The sequence below is a fragment of the Pelophylax lessonae genome (assembly GCF_965119305.1).
Source record: "Pelophylax lessonae genome assembly, chromosome: 4".
In the NCBI taxonomy this organism is placed as follows: Eukaryota; Metazoa; Chordata; class Amphibia; order Anura; family Ranidae; genus Pelophylax; species Pelophylax lessonae.
The window spans coordinates 290,606,256-290,628,583 of NC_138771.1; the positions used below are offsets into that span (position 1 = coordinate 290,606,256).

Here is a 22,328-nt window from a genome sequence, read left to right on the forward strand (position 1 = left end):
CAATACCATTATATAACAGCTTTATTTATCCCTTGTATACTTCTCCTCTAATGTTACCATTTATCATTTCAGGTTTCCCCTCTCTTTTTCATTGTTAGTCATTCAAATTTCTCCCATTAATTTGTAAGTATTTTGTCCCCCCCCTCCCCTCCCCTCCCCCCCATCTATTTCTCCCCCTCCCCCCCCCCACCCCTCTCTTCCCCCTGTGCCCCCACCCCCACCGACCTTACTTAACACAACCCCCCCCCCAAACCAACCCCCCTCATATATCCAATATAATATATATCCAATTTATTTAATAATCATTTATTTAATAATTAATTTTTTTTGTTTTTTTTTTGTTTTGCTTATTTTTGTTGTTCTTTCTGGTATGGTTAGGATCTGTTTATATCCCCCCATGACCAGTACTGTATACCCTCGAACATGTTGTACTGTACTATACATTCATTTTGTATATGGTCGCACTAGCTTAATTCATATATTTACCATGGTGTGTCTAGTCACATATTTCAATGCATTGTTGCCATATCTGCCTATTGTCCTTTTCTAAGTGACCCCTTATTACTTCTATTTCCTCACAACATTCCCAGTGTCTGTATTAATCAGCCCACAGTGTTGCCCTTTTAAGTACTTGTTGCCCTGTTTAATTGTCCGGGACACGCCCCCAGCATTTGCATATAAAAGACACTCTCTCTCCCTATGTTATTCACGTCAACTGAAGAAGGAGTGCACATGCCCTGCCCGGGCCCTCGTGCAGACTCCGAAACGCGTCTTGAACGCGTCGCCTCAGCCATCTTGCCAGTTTCCTGCCGCTGACGTCAGACGCCTTCGGGTTCCCTCCACAGCCGCATCTTTCTGATCTCCCCGATCGCCCGGACGCACACAGCCAGCTGGTCTGGCGCTCTGTACCTAAGGCACCCTGGATTGTGTGGACCCCTCTCACCATCGTGGAACCTTTTTGGACCTGACAGACGCTTTTATCCTTACTTTAATGTAAGTTACTACGTATTTATGTCATAATAAATCATAATCTTGCACTCAAGTGGCGCTCTTCCCTCCTCCTTTATCCGTTTAGAGTTGACTTCACTCTGTTTGAATGAGCTGACCCTGAGCTGCGGACCTCCCTTGGATTGCCTCTAAGAACTGTCAGAAATTTGCACATGGACTCTTAATCCCCCCCTGTGCGAACTGTTTTTGCCCCACCTGTGTACATCAACACTTTTATCTGCCATTGTTTCAGTTTATATCTATATGAATTCTTTGACCTCTGAGCACCTAAACCAGTCTCTGCAACAAAAATTTTATGCACACCAGATTTTGTTCAGGCCGAAAAGTCGCAGTCGGTTGTCGGAAGCATCATACTAACAAGCCGACAATCGGCCAATCGGACGTTGGCCGAAAATTCACGGCCAACAATCGGTGCGTGTGTATGAGGCTTTACTCACATACATGCACAGTAGGGCCAATTTTTTTATACAGGATCCAATTAACCTAACAGCATGTCTTTGGAGTGTGGGAGGAAACCGGAGTACCCGGAGGAAACCCACGCAGGCACAGGGAGAACATGCAAACTCCAGGCAGGTAGTGTCATGGTTGGGATTCGAACCAGCGGGCCCTCTTGCTGCTAGTTGAAAGTGCTAACCACTACACCACTGTGCCGCCCGCTACAATGTAAAGTAGTGAGTGTACAGCTTGTATAACAGTGTTAATTTAGAGGGTTGGTGAAATTCTCGCGCTGTCTTCTCTAATTATTGTCTACAAAATAGGCACCTTTAATGCTGCAGGTACTAAAATTGGTAACCTACACAATAAAGATAAATAAAGTTGGGGGGAGTACCGCGCTTTAAAAGTGCTTAAATAACATAAATAAAATATATAAATATGTAAATAAGTGAAAAAGTGCCAAAGTGCTTCTTAAATAATATTAAAATTAATGTGTCTTAATGTATACAATAATACAATCCAATATAATTTATACAATAAATATAATAGGTGATGAAATATTCATTAAAATAAATCTTATTGAAAGCAACTATATCAATCCATTATACAGTGAAAAATTTATATAAAATTAAAATCGGTGACTTATATAAATATAAAAGGTGCTCTAAATAAGTGATAACCAATAAAGTGCTGAAGTGTCCTTTTAAAATTATTTTTATAAATATATAATGTGATGAACACAATTTTCTTGATCCAAATTCCACATGCAGGTGCTTCGTGCGGTGCCCACTAGGTGTCCTAAGCGCTCACCTCACTGCTCCTTTAAAAGAGCCTTAGGTTGTATTCCCCAGTATGCTGTTCCTTCCTCCTTATTGGCATATATGTACCATTATAAATCCTTGGTTATATCTCCCTTGTAAATGCAGCTATCTTCCAGGGGATATAAGCGGTTCTTTGTATCTCCAAAAAAATCTAATTGGGCCCAACATAGTGAAGTACGTCCCATAAATTTTATCTAAAAAAAGATAGAGTAACACTCACATTGCTTTTCGTCTTGTTACAAGCATAACATACGATCCTTTGCCGATACGTCACTTCCGGTTTAGCTATCCTACGCGTTACGCTGCGTCATCACGCAGCTTCTTCCAGGGATGGATTGATATAGTTGGTTTCAATAAGATTTATTTTAATGAATATTTCATCACCTATTATATTTATTGTATAAATTATATTGGATTGTATTATTGTATACATTAAGACACATTAATTTTAATATTATTTAAGAAGCACTTTGGCACTTTTTCACTTATTTACATATTTATATATTTTATTTATGTTATTTAAGCACTTTTAAAGCGCGGTACTCCCCCCAACTTTATTTAACAGTGTTAATTTGCTGTCCCCTCAAAATAACTCAACACACAGCCATTAATATCTAAACTGCTGGCAACAAAAGTGAGTACAAGTGAAAATGTCTAAATTGCTTCCACAGTGTCATTATTTTGTGTGGCCACCATTTTTTTCCAGCACTGCTTTAACCCTCTTGGGCATGGAGTTCACCAGAGCTTCACAGGTTGCCACTGGAGACCTCTTCCACTCCTCCATGATGTCATCACAGAGCTGGTGGAGGTTATAGACCTTGCGCTCTTCCACCTGCCATTTGGGGATGTCCCACATATGCTCAATAGGTAAAATAAAAAGAAGATGGGGTGTCAACCAAAATCAGGGACTCAAATTAGGCCCCAATGAGTCCATGTACTGTCTAGGGACACACCCTAAATGTGGGATTTTAAAGGTAAGGTTTGCTTGGTGTGTTTGTAGACAAATAATAGTAACAGACAAAAAATAAATAAAATACAAAAATGTATTGTTGCAATATCATCATAAAAACAGATCACAAAAAGTGATGTGAAATAGCAATACATATGACATACAATGTATGTGCTTTTTAAAACTATATGCTCAATAGGGTTTAGGTCTGGAGACATGCTTGGCCAGACCATCACCTTTACCCTCAGCTTCTTTAGCAAGGCAGTGGTCGTATTGGAGGTGTGTTTGGGATCGTTATCATGTTAGAATACTTCCCTGTGGCCCAGTCTCCAAAGGGAGGGGATCATGCTCTGCTTCAGTATGTCACAGTATATGTTTGCATTCATGGTTCTCTCAATGAATTGTAGCTCCCCAGTGCCGGCAGCACTCATGCAGCGCCAAACCATGAGACTCCAACCACCATGCTTGACTTTAGGCAAGACACACTTGTCTATGTACTCCTCACCTGATTGCCGCCTCACACGCTTAACCCCATCTGAACCAAATAAGTCAAACTGTTTGCGGGCTTTCTTCTGGATCATCTTTAGAAGAGTCTTTCCTTCTGGGACAACAGCCATGCAGGCTAGTTTGATGCAGTGTGCGGCGTATGGTCTGAGCATTGACAGGCTGACCTTCCATCCCTTTAACCTCTGCAGCAATGCTGGCAGCACTCATATGTCTATTTTTCAAAGACAACCTCTGGATATCCATGTCTGAATGGACACACAGAGCAGCAGCTTGGCTCAGGTGCTCCCATAGCAAGCTGCTGGCTGTGGGGTCACTCAGCTAAAGGGAGGGGTTGGGAGCCCCGAAGAGGGACCTAAGAAGAGGAAGATCTGGGCTGCCCTGTGCAAAACCAACTGCACAGAGCAGGTAAGTATAACGTGTTTGTTATTTTTATAGAAAAAAAAACTAGACTTTACAATCGCTTTAAGCCTCTTTCTGCACGCTACCACTTTCCTCTTGTTGTGACTCTTCATGTTTTATTGTCTCTCAGAGATGTCAGCTGCAGCTTCTCTTTCAACTGCTTAGGGGGCCTTTCCTGAAGCATTTTTCACAGATGAACAAAGATGTACTATAAAAAGTTGCTACTCAACCTGTTTCACCTATGTAGACTCCTACTAGCTTCTGAAGATACCTGTACAGGACAAAACATGTTGGGCATTTACAAGTGGTAAATGTTTATATGACCTAATAATAAATGATTTTGCATAGCCCAACTTTCATTCATTTAAGAATTTCTAAAAATACACTATTGTGGAGATGGACGCAAGAAGGCTACAAGCAAGGATCCACTGTTAGGTGAATCTTTGGAATGCCACACAATATAGGGTCTCTGTGGGAAGTGACGGAATGCAATCCCAAGAAGTGGGTTAAGGAGTCTTACCAGCCTGTGGTCACATAAAGTCAATAAAGTGATTGTAAAGTCTTGTTTTTTTCCTATAAAAATAACAAAAATATTATATTTACCTCCTCTGTGCAGCTGGATTTGCACAGAGCTGCCCAGATCCTCCTCTTCTCGGGTCCCTCTTCTGTGCTCCTTGCCCCTCCCTTCTGTTGAGTGCCCCCCAGCAAGCAACTTGTTATGGGGCACCCGAGTCAAGTCACAGCTCCCTGTGTTAATTCAGACACGGAGTCCAGGCCCGGCCCTGCGCCCTCTCTCTCCACTGATTAGCTAGCTGAATTTGATTGACAGCAGTGGCAGCCAATGGCACTGCTGCTGTATCTTAGCCAATTGGGAGGGAGAATCTAAGACAACTGAGACACTGGTGGACATCACTGGACATTGAGATAAAAAGCCTTCTGACTTAACAACCCCTTTAATGACCCCTATGTTTGTCTTTTTGATGGCCCTGAAATATAATTAAATAATAGTATAAATATTGCTTCAGATAACAAATGGCTGCATCCACTGTTTTGTAACAGGTTGATTTCAAAGGCCCAGATTATATTTGAATAATATGGTAAAACTTTTTCCACAAGCTTTTAGGCATAAAGAACCACTTACGGCAAACATTGGGAGATCTCCAGTGGACAGCTACACCTTGTTGGCAGCATTTGTGAGCATACGCTGCAATGCTGGTACAAAGACATTCACAATCTCCTCCAAGGTTGCAGTTACATGTATCTGTATGGCAATTCTTCACAAATGATGTCACATCAATCTGTAACGAAGAAGAACATAAAACAAATATTGTATTTCATCTCCACAGTGAATCATTTATGAATTGCCTTTTACATTTCAGATTTCAAGTTGTTTAAAAGTAATATATTACATACAGAACACTGCAGCTTTACAGTATGAGTTGTGAATGTTACCCCAGAATTGTTAGTTTAATATTAATTTCAATAGGAGATATGAAATGAATATCAATTATTATAATGCCATCTAGTGTTTATCTTACAGTGTTGCAATGTTTCCATATAAAGACACTGATTTAGCAAAAGTATATTGTGGTAAATATATTTGTTTGACTTATTACTCTCATGCCCATGATTCTGGTTATCTGTACATTAAAAAAAAAAATAAAAAATCATAAAAAAGAATTTCCATCCTGCAGCTCAAAATCATTTTTGTTATTTCATGAGAAACCCATAGGAGTAAAATACATACTGCATGTGTTGGGTATGATGACATTTAAGGGGACCTACTAGCTGCTGACATATGTTAAGGTGCATGCTTTAAGGTGCAGAGTCCAAGGCTGTCATTTTTCTTCTGGCTTTACTGCTTGGTGTGTCATTAACCTGGAAAATGTGGATATCTGGTGCCCCGACAAGCTCACCAAGTCACAGACCCCCTCCTGCCTAATAAATGGCATAGGCAATACTAAGAGGCTGGTTTGCATGCATGCAGCCTCCACAACTGCATTGCTTGTTTTTCGTATTTAGTATGTTGCTGTTACTAATCAAAGGGTTACTTGGGTGTGGCATTGGACTGTGGTTACCCATAGCAAGTGTCCTTTTTTTTTTGTACTCCCCAAGCCTGCACCTTCAAAAGCGAGCCAGCAACAGCAGTTCCCAAATCTAAAAAAAAGTGTATCTCTGAGCTGTGGTGAGGCGGCAGCTGACACAGATAAGTAATATACCAAACTTATAAATAATCTAAAGAAAAAGTGTGTAGCGCCAAAAGTAAATGAACAACAATTAAATGTGAATACTGTGTTATAAATTGACAACACATTAAAATAAAGTCGAAAAAAGTGCTAAAGTTGAAAAAAAGAAATCTATATAAGTCCAATCTTGAATGAAAATCAACAATAAAAAAACAATATAGTGAAAAATATAGATTTAGGTACACAGTCCCATAAAAGGATCAGCAATATAAACTTATTGGTGAAAGCACAAAGTTCAGTGCACAGATGTGCACACAGAATTGGTGGTGACTTGAAAAGTGAAGAAGTGATCCAGTACAGTGCTCCAGAATCATCCACCACACCCCTGTGAAATGGACACTTACCGAAAAAGCTGGCTGCCATTACAGCAGCAAACACGCACTCAGCGTAGATCCGCCATTTGTAGTGGGGAAGGCTGTTCACACACTATGGAGACTTCATCTGGCTCCCAGTGAGCTTTATTTACCACAGCTACATCTGGATGGTGAGAGTTGCTGAACAGCCTTCCCCACAACAGATGGTGGATGATTCTGGAGCACTGTACTGGATCACTTCTTCCTTTTTCAAGTCACCACTAATTTTTATGCACATCTGTGCACTGAACATTGTGCTTTCACCAATAAATTTATATTGCTGACCCGATCATGGGACTGTGCACTTAAAGCAATATTTTTCACTATATTCATTTTTTTATTGTTGATTTTCATTCAAGATTGGACTTATATATATATATATATATATATATATATATATATATATATATATATACTTTTTTTTTCACTTTAGCACTTTTTTGGACTTTTTTTTTTATTGTGTTGTCCATTTATAACACAGTATTCACATTTCATTATGAATTAATTTTATTTAATTTCATTTACTTTTGGCGCTACACACTTTTTCTGCAGGGATGACACGCCTGCCCCGGAAGTGACGAGCGGGGCCAGTGCAGGGCATTCTGGGACGAAGAAGACACGGAAGAGGACACCGAAGAGGATGCCCTGGCTTCAGCTGCCCACACCTGAGATGGCAGCACTGGACAAGAAATTTTCAAGGTAAGTATTTCTTCTAAAAGGTAAGTGCGACCTGAGTAAGTGCGACCTGGGACAGTTCGGAGGTTATCTATTGTGGAATGCACTAGCTCTGACTGTCCCGGGGGTATTTTCTTCTAAAAAACGTTTCTGAGGCAGGAACTCCGCTTTAAGGAAACGTAAAATGGTCTAAATATGATCTTACAGAACTGACCACAGAAATACTTCAAAGGGAATATCTGCATAGTAGTTGGTCAAAATATATATTTTTTTTAAATACACATTGCCAGTCCTCAAACTTGTGAAGAATAATCATTATCTGCCTGCTATGTCGTCCTCTTTTAAAACTGTACCTAAATATGCCAACTTACCACATTGCGGCAGGGAGCAAACACATCACTATAGAGTATTGAACACTCTTTTTTTGCATATGGGAATTTGCTCTGATGAACTTCACATGGCCTCATTGTCTCATTGTAGCTTTTACACTGAAAATAAAAATAACACTGTTAGCTTTAGGTATAACAGACAAAAATTCATTCATACTTGCTTTGGGTGATCTTGACCAATCATTATTGGTGTTATTTCATGCAACAGTAGCAAGTTTTTGTCAATGACCCTAGCACAGCTATATCCAGGAGCTTTAGGTAAGACCAGGCCCTTTTCTGACACTTTTGTTTACATGTAAATATCTGTATTTTTTGCTAGAAAATTACTTAGAACCCCAAACAATATATATTTTTTCAAAGCAAAGGCAACCAGTATTTGCACAGCAGTGTTTCAAACGCAATTATTTTTGGAAAAAATACACTTTTATTTTAATGCAAAAAACACAATATAATACCCAATTTGTTAGCAAAATGTAAAAGATGCTGTTATGCCAAGTAAATAGAAACCAAACATGTCAAGCTTTAAAATTGTGCACAGCGGCAAACAATGTAAATTTTACTATCCATAGGAGGCGCTTTAAAAGCCTTTACAGGTTACCATTTTAGATTTACACAGAAGGTCTTGTGCTAGAATTACTGCCCATGATCTGACGTTTGCATTGATACCTGATGTGTGGGATGATCGCTATTTGCATGCGTGCAGGACAGATGTGTGTGTTCGGCTATGTGCGTGACTGCGGGGGGACAGGGGGCTTTTTGATTTTTTTTTACACTGACACTTTTAATTTTCTTTTGTTTTGTTTTTTTTATCACTTTTATTGTCATCACAGGGAATATAAATATCCCCTATAATAGCAATAGCCAGTGACAGGTACTCTTTATGGAGAGATCTGGGGTCTATAGGACCCCAGATCCCTCCTCTGCCCTTAAAAGCATTTGATCATAGCAAGATCAGTGTGATAAAATGCTTTTTTTATTTTAAAAATGGCGCCGATTACATCCAGGTAAACTGGAATAGATGTCTGTTTGAATTCCTCTTATTAAGTGGGACTTTCTAGGGTAACCAATGTATAGACAACTGCCATTTAAAAATGTATTTATTCTTCATTCATATTAACTATAAAATATAATTTAAAAGACAATTGGTTTATATAGCTTTCTTTTGTAAAAACTGGAAGAGATGTATGCTCATTGCTTCCAGGTTCCTATATCATAGAGGCAAACAGAGCTGATCCAGTTTCTGTTTGCCTCTATGATCAGCCAGTGTAAGCTCTGGCTGGTCGATTGGGAATCCTGGTGGGATGGAAGACCCTGGTAAAGCCACAAAAGGTGGAGGGAGGGGAGGCATGTCCCCACCCGCTGCTTGTTAAAGCATTCCAGCAGCTAGTTTGCCGCTAGGATTACTTTTACAAGAGAGTCGAACATTGGCTCTAGAAAACAATACTGAGATGATGCCTGCAGCTGTAGGCATCATTCTGGAATAGCCACTTGAAGTCTAGCGACATACCGGTACGTCGCAGGACGTCAAGTGGATTACACTAATAGAAATAATAACACACAGGATATATTACTATACAAATCTAGATTCACATACAGGAAAATGTAATTGGAGCAAAATAAGAATATACTTAGACAATTATTTCATACCTGACCAATGGTCCAGCTGTCTCCAAACACCTGTGCATTCCTCACCTCCATATTATTAGACGTAGTCAAGTCATTGGAGGTATACTTATCAAAATTTCCACATAGACCTGAAAGTTTCCCCTGAGAATATACATTATATATAGGTTTTAATAAAGTCTCCCTGAAAACACAATTCTTAACTATTTATCTGGCATTAATAGATCAAGCTACTTTTTACTATGGGCTATGCTTTATCATCCAATAAACTTTTAGAGGCTGTAAAATATAAGAAGCTTGATAACAGAAGTCATTTTAACTTGTACTAAAAGAGAAAGAGAATGGTGGGAGGACTATCAAAGCAAAACACAGTGCAAGGCTAAATTAAAGTATATTGTAACCCAAGAGCAAAAGTTTTGTTATATTGCAGTTTTCCAATCCTTAGATGTAGCTGCTCCATTTGTATTTTTATTTATTTATTTATTTTAGGCTTTTTTTGTTCTTTATATTCTTCTGATGATCCTGCCAGCAACACACTTCCTATCCTAGATGGACAACACTCACTCACTGTGCTGTATCAATAAAGAAGCAGAATTGTCACCCAGGACTCTTCTCCATAATATATTGTGGTGGGATTCTGCAGTCCACTGAGCAAAATGGGAATGGATATAAGTCAATACAGTTAGAAAGCATAATAAGTTATTAGCTCACCGGTTTTATGAATTGGTTTTAAAATCAGCAGGTATTTTTTTTTTAAATGTTGAAAAGATACATCAAAACTCTTTTAATGGTTTATTGGTTTATTTACCAGACCAAAGAGGGTTAGGCTAGAAAATTGACTTTAGTAGTCAATCTATCCAGTAAGTCGAAAGGCACATTGCAAGTGAATACAAAAGTAATTTATGAGAAAGGGGTAGAATGCAAATCAGCATTTTAAATACTTGATTTTTTTCTGTGCTTTTACCTGCAATTTTTTTAGATTGCTGTCAGAGTCTCGTGATTAAGAGAAACTCTCTATAAAAGACAAGGACATCTGTAAATTATGAAGTGCATCAGAAACAACTTATGCTTTGTGATGTAGAAATGTCAAGCTTATTCTAGTACACTTGCTATCAGGTTTCAAGAGGTTTATCTCTGTGAAAAAAAGCAATAGACATGTGCCGTTCAATTAGTTCCGAATTGAAATTCAGAAGAATCTTACAAAAAAAAAGAACATATTTAAAAAATCTTAAATAACGAAACAAAATTTCAGGATGAAATTCAAATCGTTTTCAAATTCAAATTATTTTTTAATTCAAATTGTTTTTGAAGCGATTTCGCATTCAAATTTTAGAAGAGAATAACATAGAATAGAAAATAAAGGAATGGAATAGAAAAGAATAGAATAGAATAGAAAATAATAGAATAACAAATAAAAGAATATAATATAATCGAGGAAAAAAGAACAGAATACAAAATAAAAGAATAGAAGAAATTACATTGAAAATAAAGGGATAGAATAGAAATAAATATATATATAATAGAGAACAATAGAGTAAAACAGAACAAAATAGAATAGAAAAACAAAAGAACAGAATAAAATAGTATAGAAAAGGAAAAAAATAGAATGCATATGTTGTAGTGTGCACATATTCTTAGCGCCGCACTTATATGTTTATGATTTTGTCTCAACTTATGTCAGGTTGAAGTGCTGGCAGCTTTCACTTGTTTAAGATTGGGTTAGCGCAGTTTGAGCTTACTTTTTATAGAATAAAATAGAATAGAATAAAAAATAAAATGAAATAGAAAGAATATATCCATCTTCTGAAACTTGAATTTCAAATAGAATACATTTGAATGTAAATACAATAGAAAACAACTGAATAGAAAAAAAAAGAATAGAAAAGAATAAAAATAGAATTGAATAGAAAAAAATAGAAAGAATATAACCTTCTTCTGAAATTCAAATTTTAAATAGAGAATAGAAAAGAATAGAATAGAACATACAAAAGAAAAGAATAGAATAGAGTAAAATAGAATAGAAAGAATATAACTGTTTTCTGAAATTTGAATAGAATAACTTGGAATTTGAATAGAATAAAATATAAAATAGAATATAAAAGAATAGAATATAATAGAAAGAACAGAATAGAATAGAACATAAAATAATAGAAAAAAACAATAGAATAGAATGGAATAGAAAGAATATAACCATCTTCCAAAATTTGAATCTGGAATAGAATAAATTTGATTTTTAATGGAATTTGATTCAAATGCAATTGGAATGGAATTCAATTCAAATTCAAATGCAATTTATATGGAATTTGAATCAATCTGAATTTTTTTTTTTAATTCTGAAAATTTGAATTGATTCACATAAGCAAAACTAATTCTGAAAACGAATTAAACAAATTAAATTAATTTAACTAAACAAATTTATGTATATTACGATTAAAACTAAACTAAACACCTTTTTTCATTCTGCACATGTCTACAAAGCAACCCAACTTTATGAAGAATATTGTGGTTTTGCACATATGTTTTTTACTCTATTTATTATGTTCAAGACCGAAAATGCATTTTACATTTTCATTTTTTTAGTCAGGTAAATATGAAATATTGCATTTTATTTATTTTTTTTCTTTTAAGCCAGCATGATTATGTTTAGGCTACTTTTAGCATTTTGATCTTGATCTTTTGAAAAAAAAAATGCTTGTTACAGAACTTAATTAATAGCCCAAGCTGAAATGCATACACACTAATGAAATTGGTGACATCAAATAACTAAGTACTAGTTTTTAGCAAAGCCAGCCATACATGGTTCAAATCAAACCATGTATGGACAGGCTGAATGTACCCAAGTTGATCAATTGCTCAACTTAGGCAGCCTGTAATATTTTTTATGTGATTATTGCTAGCGCTTGCAATAATCACTGTGTTCTCCCAGCAACTGACTGTGTTGATGGCGGAATTGATTGATTTTCTTTTCTGCAACCCGTGGTCGCAGGAAAGAAAATCGCTCCATCTATGGCCAGCAGAAGCATCAGCCTGCCTAAAAAAGCTGGTGATTACTGCTGCAGCGTCTTTTTAGCTAACCAGCAGGGCTCTGGGAATTCTTTTGTCATTTATTACATTCTTACGTTAACATTTAAAATGCACAAAACATAAGAGCCCCAAGAATGGGAATACTTTGTACATTTATATTTGGCCAGCTTGGTCCACATATAGCATGCAGGTGGGACTTCTATGTGGCTGATGGTGAGTCTGTAATTTACTGTTGTAGTCTATGCTACATGCATAGCAACTTTTTCAGCAGGTGCTCAAGCATCTTCCCCTACATTAAGAAAGTCTCCTGCTCTGGCACCTCCACCACATTTGTTTCATTGAATAAAAAGCTACCTCTGTCATCCATGTGCCTCTTTACCACGGCCAATCAGAAGAAGCCGAGCTGACCCAAGGTAAGTATAAAGTAATCCCATTTCAGAAGTTTTTCTTTAAATAAAAATTTCACAAAACAATTATTTTTTTTTTTTTCTTTTTAACATAACTAAGTCAGCAACACAATTCCTGTCCTACTCACTGGAGGAGCAATGGAGCCATACTTGGACAGCAGCACTGTCAGTCTGGGGAGAGGGTAGATTTAGCTGCCCTAGCAAATTTAGAATCACTTGACCAACAAAATCAAGTTGAACTCCAGCTAACACTTATAGCAGTTATACAAAATGTTTTTTTTCCTTTTGGGGTTAAGGTTTTACATAAATAAATGATAGCTGATCGTTGAAAGCACCCTGGTTCGTACATACATTCTAGCTGCCACTTTTGCTGGACAGTTTGGTCTAGTAAAAAAAATAACAACTAACTGGCAAGATCAACTGGTGAAAATAAAGGGGAAAAAGAGGGGGCAGAAAAAGAGGTGGCTGAGCTGTAGTTTTACCGCTGCCCAGCCACCTGCCCGAATTGTAACTATACAGCCAGACAGGGCTCTCTATACATGTGCTTTGCTTTGCTTTGGAGCCACGGTATTTTTAACGCAGGATGCAAATTCTGTAAGGTAGAACTGCCTGTCAAACTCACCCATTGATTTCAATGGGACCACAGTCTTGCAATGTAAAATTGAAAAACGCCAAATTAAAATAAAAGTAAAAAAAAAAAAAGGCTTTTGGGAGGCTTCAGTAGCACCTCCTAAATGCCTATCTGCCGCTGTTAAACAACCCTCTAAAAAGCCTTCCATTATGGATAGTTTTTCAGAGGGTACTAAGCAGTAGTACAAATGTGAAAGAGGCCTTAACCAGTTCCCGACCGCCTGCTGCCGATTTACTGCAGCAGTGCAGCTCTCCTGCGCGAAACGACGTAGACCTACGTCGGTCGTGCGCCTGCAGCAGGTGGGCGAGCGCGCGCCACCAGCGGCGCGCTCCCGCCCCCACTCGGCAGTGGGGACTCCGATGCACGGGCCAGGTGGCTCCGATTGCCGCCTGACACCAGCAATGGTTCCCCGCTGAGAGAGAAGAACAGTCAGCTATTGTAAACACAGCTGACCATGCTTCTCTCTGAAATGATCACAGAGTGCCTGAGATCCTTCTATATAGGAACATAGGTCTCTGTGATCATTTCACAAGCCACGCCCCCCACAGTTAGAAATCACTCCCCTGGGCTCGCATTTAATTCCTTGATCACCCACAGTGATAACCCCTTCCCTGCCAGTGTCATTATTACAGTAACAGTGCATATTTTTAGCACTGATTACTGTAGTAATGTCACTGATCCCCCCAAAAGTGTCAAAAATCCCGCAGTCCCGCTAAAAAGATTGCCGACATTACTAGTAAAAAAAAAAAAAAAAACAATAAAAATTACATAAATCTAAGTTATAAAATAACTTTTGCGCAAACCAATCAAAATACTCTTATTGCGGGTTTTTTTTACCAAAAATATGTAGCAGAAAACAAATTGGCCTAAAATGTTAAAAAATGTTGATTTTTAATTTTTTTTTTTTGAGAATGTTATATAGCAGAAAGTGAAGAATATTGGGTTTTTTTTTTTTTTTTTTTTCGTTTTTTTCAGAATTGTCGCTATTTTTTTGTTTATAGCGCAAAAAATTAAAATTTGCAGAAGTGATCAAATACCACCAAAAGAAAGCTCTATTTGCGGGAAAAAAAGGACATCAATTTTATTTGGGTACAGCGCCGCACGACCGCGCAATTGTCCGTTAAAGTAACGGAGTGTCGAATCGCAAAATATGGCCTGGTCATTAAGGGGGAAATCTTCTGGTCGAAAACTAATGCACCTACCACTTCTAAGGATTGGTAAATGGCAATATAAAACATTTTTGCTTTTGGGTTTAATGCTGAAATAACACTGATAGAAACACAGTTCTCATTCTCCATAACTGTCAAATGAATGCTATAGTATTATAAATATTCAAACAAGTAACCACCACTACTAACTTTCCACCGAGGTCCAACTTTAACATGGATTGTGGTTTTCTTATCCCATAGTATTGTGATGTCTAATTCTGGAAAGTGCACCACTGTGTAAAACCCAGCCTTCCAATGCTGATATCTAAAAGATCCATTTTGTATTCGATATTGCTTCTGTATTAATAGAAAAATAACAAGATTAGTTAGTATCTTGCATCTGAATAATATCAAATAACAAATATTTAAAGGAAACATACTAACATTTATACACTAACCTGTTTTTCTGATGTGTCAGTAAAATAAATGTCAGTGCCGCCGACAGAGACGACAAGATTTTTTGAACAAATAATGTCATTATCAAAGCATTTCTTATTCTGAGCAATGATGGAAACATTCGAATTATCAACGCTCTGTGAGAAAGTGGAAAATCAAAGAGAACAAAAAAACAAGAACTACTATTGTTAATTATTCATTTGTTCCATTAACAAACTTTTTCAGAGAAGTTTAAAGAGAAACTGCAGTTTGCTCACATAATTTATAATAAAACATATTTGCCATTCTGAAGCTTCCCTCCAACCACTTTGCATAATATTTTATATATACTGTGATTCTGTACTTGACAAATATGCTGCAGAAATCTCCATCCACTAAGTCTGGCTGCAGCCATTTTAACTGTGGGCAGCTGAAGCTGCTGCCTGTTCACTTCCTGGTGTAGCACTACCCCCGCAGGGACTGCTGGATATTGACTTTGCAGGCTCCCTGGTTACCAGCACATCTTTACTTGAACAAGTCTCTGAATCACTCCTTGTTCTCAATGGCTCATCACATAAATGAACAGTGTAGGGGTGTTGTTTGTTTTGTTGATTATTGATAATTTGGGATGGGAGAAGAGAATAGTGGGATACTCCAATTGAACTATTCACATTGTTTGAGGACTTCTATCTTCAAAACCCTGCTTGAAAAGATATGGAACAGCCAGGCTGTTAATCCACACTGCCACTAGGGTGGATGGGGTTAAGTCTCTTGTTCTTTTTGCTTTCTAACAAGATGACTTGATGGACAATAATCTATCTTCAGGACACTCTCACTAGCATCCTCTATTCACGCTGACACCCCTCCACTGACTATCCTAGGAGCAGGGGTGGCCCCCCTTAGGTCAGCCCCCTTGACACAAGTTTCTGTACACACTGTACTGCAGAGACAGATCCTCCAGTGTCTCCCCTCTCAGTCAGCTTCCTTGGACCTCTTGGTTCAGCTCCTCACTGCTACTCTTCCGGCCCTCAGAACGACCCCCTGAGGCCGCATGGCACCTCTACAGAGGAGGAGGCAGCTGCCCCCTCCCTCTGGGACTCTGCTCCCCAATGAAAGACCTCAAGTACATGTGCTCTTGGCTTTTATACAGTATCCCAAACTCTCATGAGAGAGGCAAACTCTCATGAGAGTGAGAGCTGTGCATGATGTCATTAGCCTAGGCCAGTGATGGCGAACCTTGGCACCCCAGATGTTTTGGAACTACATTTCCCATGATGCTCAACTACACTGCAGAGTGCATGAGCATCATGGGGAATGTAGTTCTAAAACATCTGGGGTGCCAAGGTTCACAATCACTGGCCGAGGCACATTACCAGACAAGACAGAAGAAGTGGGCTGTATAAGGTTTTACTGGCAGGAAAAAGATGTTTTACTATCCAAAGTTAAAATAACAAGGGTGGAATATTTAATAGATGGAAAGATGAAAAAAATGACTGAAGAGCCACTTTAAGATAAGAAGTTGTGATTCATGTTCCCTGCAACACTGAATCTTAAGCTGCTTATACAATAGTAACATTTACCATCCTGCCACTTTGAGTTTTCTCATCACTGTAGTGGACAATGAACAATGAACTAATGATTAAAAAACTGATCAAACATTTTTAAAACTAAACATTTCGAATTAAATTTTTTATGGTCAGCTTTACAGCCTAACCCCCTCTCACACTCAATTGAAGCATCCAACAGACATTAGATGAAAGCCCCCTGATCTAGCAATTTCAAATGCGTCAAGTGACAACTCCAACTGAATGCTCTTGGGGGGTAGAAATCAACTGAGCAGGCTAAAAATTCTGTATCATTTGCTTCTATTTGCACCAAGAAAAATGGCTTTGGCCATATCTGCCTTTGGCTCAGTGGTGCCTTCCCCATTGAAATCACATAAACAGGAACATCTGGCTGAACTACTGTATGCTTTCCTGGTCATAGAGTTCTGCAGTAAGATATGGTGAAGCATGATTGGATTGTAATTGTATATCCAACTGTCCCTTTAATGTCTATGGACACCTTATGATCCTTCAGCATCCTCTCGCATTACTGACCTACTAACTGACATATCAACATGCCTGTCACAACACTTCCTCATTATAAATGTTTCTAAAACCAAGCTAGTAATTGATCCAGTGGTGTCACTATGGGGGTGCGGGAGAGTGCAGTCTGGACCTAGGTGGCACCACGGGTTGCAAGAAACAAATTTGCATGATTCCCTCATCAACACAAGCAGTGTTGACAGGGAAATCAGCAATTGTCTTCTCCCGGTGGTGGGATAAGCTATCCCCACCGGGAGAAGACAGTGAATATAAAAGATAATGAGATAATCGCCAGAGAATCCGACAGGCTGGTTGTATCCAAATTGATCGATCAATCAACTTGGTACATTCAGCCTGCCCATTAATCGTTCAAATCGAACAGTGTATGGCCGGCCTAATGGGCCATACACACTATAAGATTTTCTGAAGACTTTTTCCTTTAGACTTACCAAAACCATATAATATGAGGTCAAACCTAAACACTTTCAATTTGTATGCAATCTGGCAGACCCTTGCACTACATAGAAAAGGTAAATCTGAAGGAAAAAGTCTTCAGAAAATCTTATAGTGTGTATGGCCTTTTAGCCTCCTGGCTAGTAGTTAGACGCCACTGGGTCTGCTTTATACCTGCGGAAATGTTTCATTACAGCCTGCTTGCACCCTTTCCAAAAAACAACTTATTAACCAAGGGAAAGTTCAAATTATACCCCAGGTGGGGAACAAGGTGTGGCCAGTGCCTAACCTCCTGCATCCTGCTATAGACCTTTCACTGCCCCCCATATATCTTATAAATTGCAAAATCCTATGGAGCAGATACACTCCATCCACAACTGACAGGGGCGGTTTGCCACAACAAAATAAAGACAAGAAATGTGGGTGTCACAGCGTTGGGAAACAGGGCAGTCACCAACGAACCCAAAGCAATGCTAAAGTGAGTACATTTCAGGAAGGGAGGCATTTGTGCCAGGGCACTTAAGACCTCTGCACTTTTGTACTTCTGACTGCACTATGTATATTTTTTTAATTTGGTCTCCTGCGCTCTGTGTGTTACATACCCCTGACCCCTGTGCTCTTTATGCTGTATTGTGTGGTGTATACTGTACTCTTCACCAAGGCCTTCATGGTCTAAACAGTTGCTGGTTGCTAAGTAGTCCCCAACTATTTTAATTAAGTTCTTCTTTAAATTAGTCTCAGAAAAAATGTTACCTCTCTGTATATGCTCTGTGTGCAGAAAGCGTATTTAATGGAAGAGTTTTTTTTTTTTTTTTTTTAATGATTGTCTTGAGGTTTATGTGTGTCTGTGAGGCTGTCTCTTGTAGCACACTAAATAAAGCACACTTTGTGGGTACAAGCACTGTGGTATATGTGTACAATGTATACAGTGACTAGGGTCACAGTTTATTTAACCATACACCATTAAGCCCCTTTGTTATGTTGAACAATTAGGCCACACCCACCATTCACCACGGTGCAGCATCAGTGCCTTTTATATCTACCTGGGTTTTAGCTTTAAAGTATTTGTGAACACACTCAAATCTTTTACACATTAAAAATCATTTTCAAACCTAACTACTTCCTCCAGGTCATATGACGTCGATGAATTGAAGTGGCGATATCTGAATGATGCCTGCAGCTGCAGGCATCATCCAGATATCTTTGTTTTCAGCATTCCCCACAATGTAAAAACAATCGAATCGGCCATTCAGCCACTTAATTGTTTTTACGGGCGGTGGGAGGTGATGTCCCGCCAGCGGTGGAAGTTTATCATAGAGCTGACCAATAGCTGACTGTTATGACGTCACTTCTGGCGCAGGCAGATGTAAACTGACGTTTTTTTTTGTTGGAAAAAATAAAAATGTAAAGCGCCCCCGGCCTTGCATGCTTGCACCCAAAAGCGAATACAAACATAGGTCACGCACGCATATGTAAATGACATTCAAACTACACATGTGAAGCATCGCTGCAAATGTTAGAGTGAGCCCAATATTTCTAGCACTAGAACTCCTCTGTAACTCCAAACTGGTAATCTGTAAAAAATTGTAAAACGGAGCCTATGGAGATTTTTAGATGCCAATCCACGAGTGTGCGCAATTTTAAAGCGTGACATGTTAGATATATATTTACTCAGCGTAACATCATCTTTCACATTATACAAAACAATTGGGGGAAATATTGTGTTTTTTTTTTAATTACTGAAAGTGTTTTTTTTTCCAAAATAATCGCATTTGAAAAATTGCTGCGCAAAAACTGTGTGACATAAAAAGTTGCAACGGCCACTATTTTATTCCCTAAAGTCTCTTCCAAAATATATATATATATATATATATATCATGTTTAGGGGTCCTGAGTAATTTATTAGCAAAAAAAATGATGATTTTTACATATAGGAGAGAAGTGTCAGAAGTGATCTGAGTGGCAAGTGGTAAAACTGCATTTATAAAAAAAAAGAAGTTGAATACCTTGGTTAAATGCTTTAAATTGCAGTTACTTGACCGCACAGCCTCCATTCATCACTATTCTACATAGTAAGGGTGTGTCTGAGTGTGTTGGGTCCTTCCTGCTTGGAGTTAAAGGATGGCATTTGGCTGCCACGCACCCAACCAAGCCCTGCTGTGTTTATTGATTGCAGCTTCCAGAAGAAGCCACTATAAATCAAGACAGAAGGGCAGGATGGGGGGGGAGGGTATGGAGGCCAAACTGACTATGGGAGATACAGGCACACTGCACGGTGTCCTGCAACTCCGATCAGGGAACACATCCATGTAAACTGACCATGCATGCACAGATTTGCTTTCATGCTTGGCGTGGCCAGTTTAAGTTAGGATAAAAGAGGGACTGCCAGGATCACCAGGTATTTCCACCATCAAAGCAAAAATAGCAGAAAAGACTGGATTCACCAGTATATACATAAAAACATAGCACCTAATTTTAATATTAAAGGGGAGCTCCAGTCTCATGTGCAAAAACTGTAGCCACTGACTTTTAATAAACAGCCACTGACCAATCCCATGATCCAGAGATGGGCTCACCCCAGTTTTTCTCCCCTCCTGTCGTCTGTCCTCAGCGCCGGCATGTTAACTGTGGGCACCCAGGTGTGACAGCTTGCGGCTCCACAGCCGGGTGCCCACTGCACATGCGCGAGTGGTGCTGCACCTTGAACAGAAGTAGGCACAAAGCTATAATAAAGTACCTATATCTAAAATGCTTGGTATACGGTTCACCTTGGAGGATTCACTTCAAATTCTGTATTTAGTAACATGAAAGCGATGAACTGGTAATTACAGCCAAAACAAAGCTTGTGATCACATTATACGCCTACTTTCTCCAGTAACAGTTAGAGCAGTGTTTTTGTTGCATTGTTTGCTAGACATTGAACAGACAAGACAACATTTCAAACATGTCTGACTGAATGAACTGAAAATGACTACTAACTATCAGTATCCAATAACGGAAAAAAAAAAACAAAGCATTTGTTAGATGAAAGCACACAACCTAAAATTATGAAAAATGGTTTTCCATCTTCTGTCAAATGACCTCCATTGTTTTGAGATTTTATTTTGTTCAGAAAAAAGCACACAATTATTTCGGACAATTTTCCCATTGTATTCTTTGTTTGCCCTCACCTTGTTTATCTAACGGATTTGACATTTCTTCGTATTACATTTCAGCAATCCTGTTCTAATTAAAAATGCCTCTGATTTTCCCAAGATTATTTTCTGAAAATGTGCAAGTATCTGTTTCCTAAAGATAGCCATCTCTATGTGAGTGCAGAATTAAAGTCGAACCGGAAAACATCACAAAACTCAGTTTAGAATGTTTTGGGTGATAATGCAGGTAGCCATCAAACAGTCATAATTGCTGGCAGTTGGACTTTTTGCAGAGATAAAGTGATTGTAAATGATCACCTTGTAAAACAACCAATTCCGTTTAAAATAGAAATGAAATGCAAAACATTTGTGTACAGATATAAAAAAAAAAAAAAAACTACTCCTCCCCTAGGGGTAGGGGTCTGATCTCAACTTTGTACCAGCATTTTAATGAGTCTCCCCTCCCGGAGAAACATAAATACATGCTAAACTGGGAGCGTGACCTTAATTGTACCTTTTCGGTTCTAGATTGGCAGGGAATGCTACGTAACCTTCGTAAATGCTCTCGCTCTACCACGGGCAGAGAAACACCCCTTAAGCTTTTTATTAGATGGTACATGACCCCTATAAAAAAAACAGATACAAAAAAACGACTCCTCCCCTAGGGGTAGGGGTCTGATCTCAAATTTGTACTAGCATTTTAATGAGTCTCCCCTCCTGGAGAAACATAAATACATAAATACATGCTAAACTAAGCTTTTTATTAGATGGTACATGACCCCTACACTGGTTCATTCCTTCTACCATTCCACATCACCTTCATGCTTTGGGGGCTGTTCTGAGGATGGTACTCTTCTGCATGTGTTTTGGAGCTGTGGACACCTGGTGGAAATTTGGAATCAGGTCAAGATCAAAATGTCGCAATTTTCTGATAGAGATATTCCCATTTCGCCTAAGATCTGTCTCCTTTTCACACATATCCCGGATGTCCCCTCTCCCATATCCAGATTATTGCACACTATGTTTGGCGCCATCCAGTGGATGATTGCCCTGAACTGGAGATCACCTACACTCCTATGGCCTCAGGTCTTATCAAGGATGGAAGTCATCAAACTTTCGGAACAAGTTTTTCGTTCCCTTCACGGTTCTATGCATATCTTCCATGAAAACTGGGATATCTGGGATAAATGCTCATCAGTCGTGCCTTAGTCCATGTTTGGTAGTTATGCTCTCACTATTGTTGTTGGTATATCATGTTGATTATTTGCTTTAATGCTATACACTTGTGTTTAAATGATCTTTCCATGTTATATATACCTGTCTTTTATCTGTATATCTGCGTTTCAGAATTGTAATGTATGGTTTTTTGACTTTCCAATAAAAGCTTTTGTAAATGAAAAAAAAAAAAAACGGTGTTCTATCAGGCTGAGGTCTGGACTCTGTGCAGGTCAGTCAATTTCCTCCACCCCAAACTCACTCATCCATGTCTTTATAAACCTTGCTTTGTGCACTGCTCCAAATCATTTGATGGAGGGGGGATTATGGTGTGGGGTTGTTTTTTAGGGATTGGGCTTGGCCCCTTAGTTCCTGTGAGGGGAACTCTA

General features: G+C 38.6%; 1 protein-coding gene across 1 annotated transcript in view; it reads right to left on the bottom strand.

The window, feature by feature from the left end:
• Window positions 1–22,328, bottom strand: part of OTOGL (otogelin like) — a 234,872-nt gene that overhangs the window by 91,255 nt on the left and 121,289 nt on the right. Inside the window, exons 21-25 of the mRNA XM_082255665.1 lie at window positions 15,074–15,208; window positions 14,826–14,972; window positions 9,430–9,549; window positions 7,765–7,881; window positions 5,261–5,417 (exon numbers count right to left, since the gene is read on the bottom strand). Coding sequence (XP_082111791.1) covers window positions 5,261–5,417; window positions 7,765–7,881; window positions 9,430–9,549; window positions 14,826–14,972; window positions 15,074–15,208 — 676 coding nt within the window. The remainder of the gene's footprint in view (window positions 1–5,260; window positions 5,418–7,764; window positions 7,882–9,429; window positions 9,550–14,825; window positions 14,973–15,073; window positions 15,209–22,328) is intronic.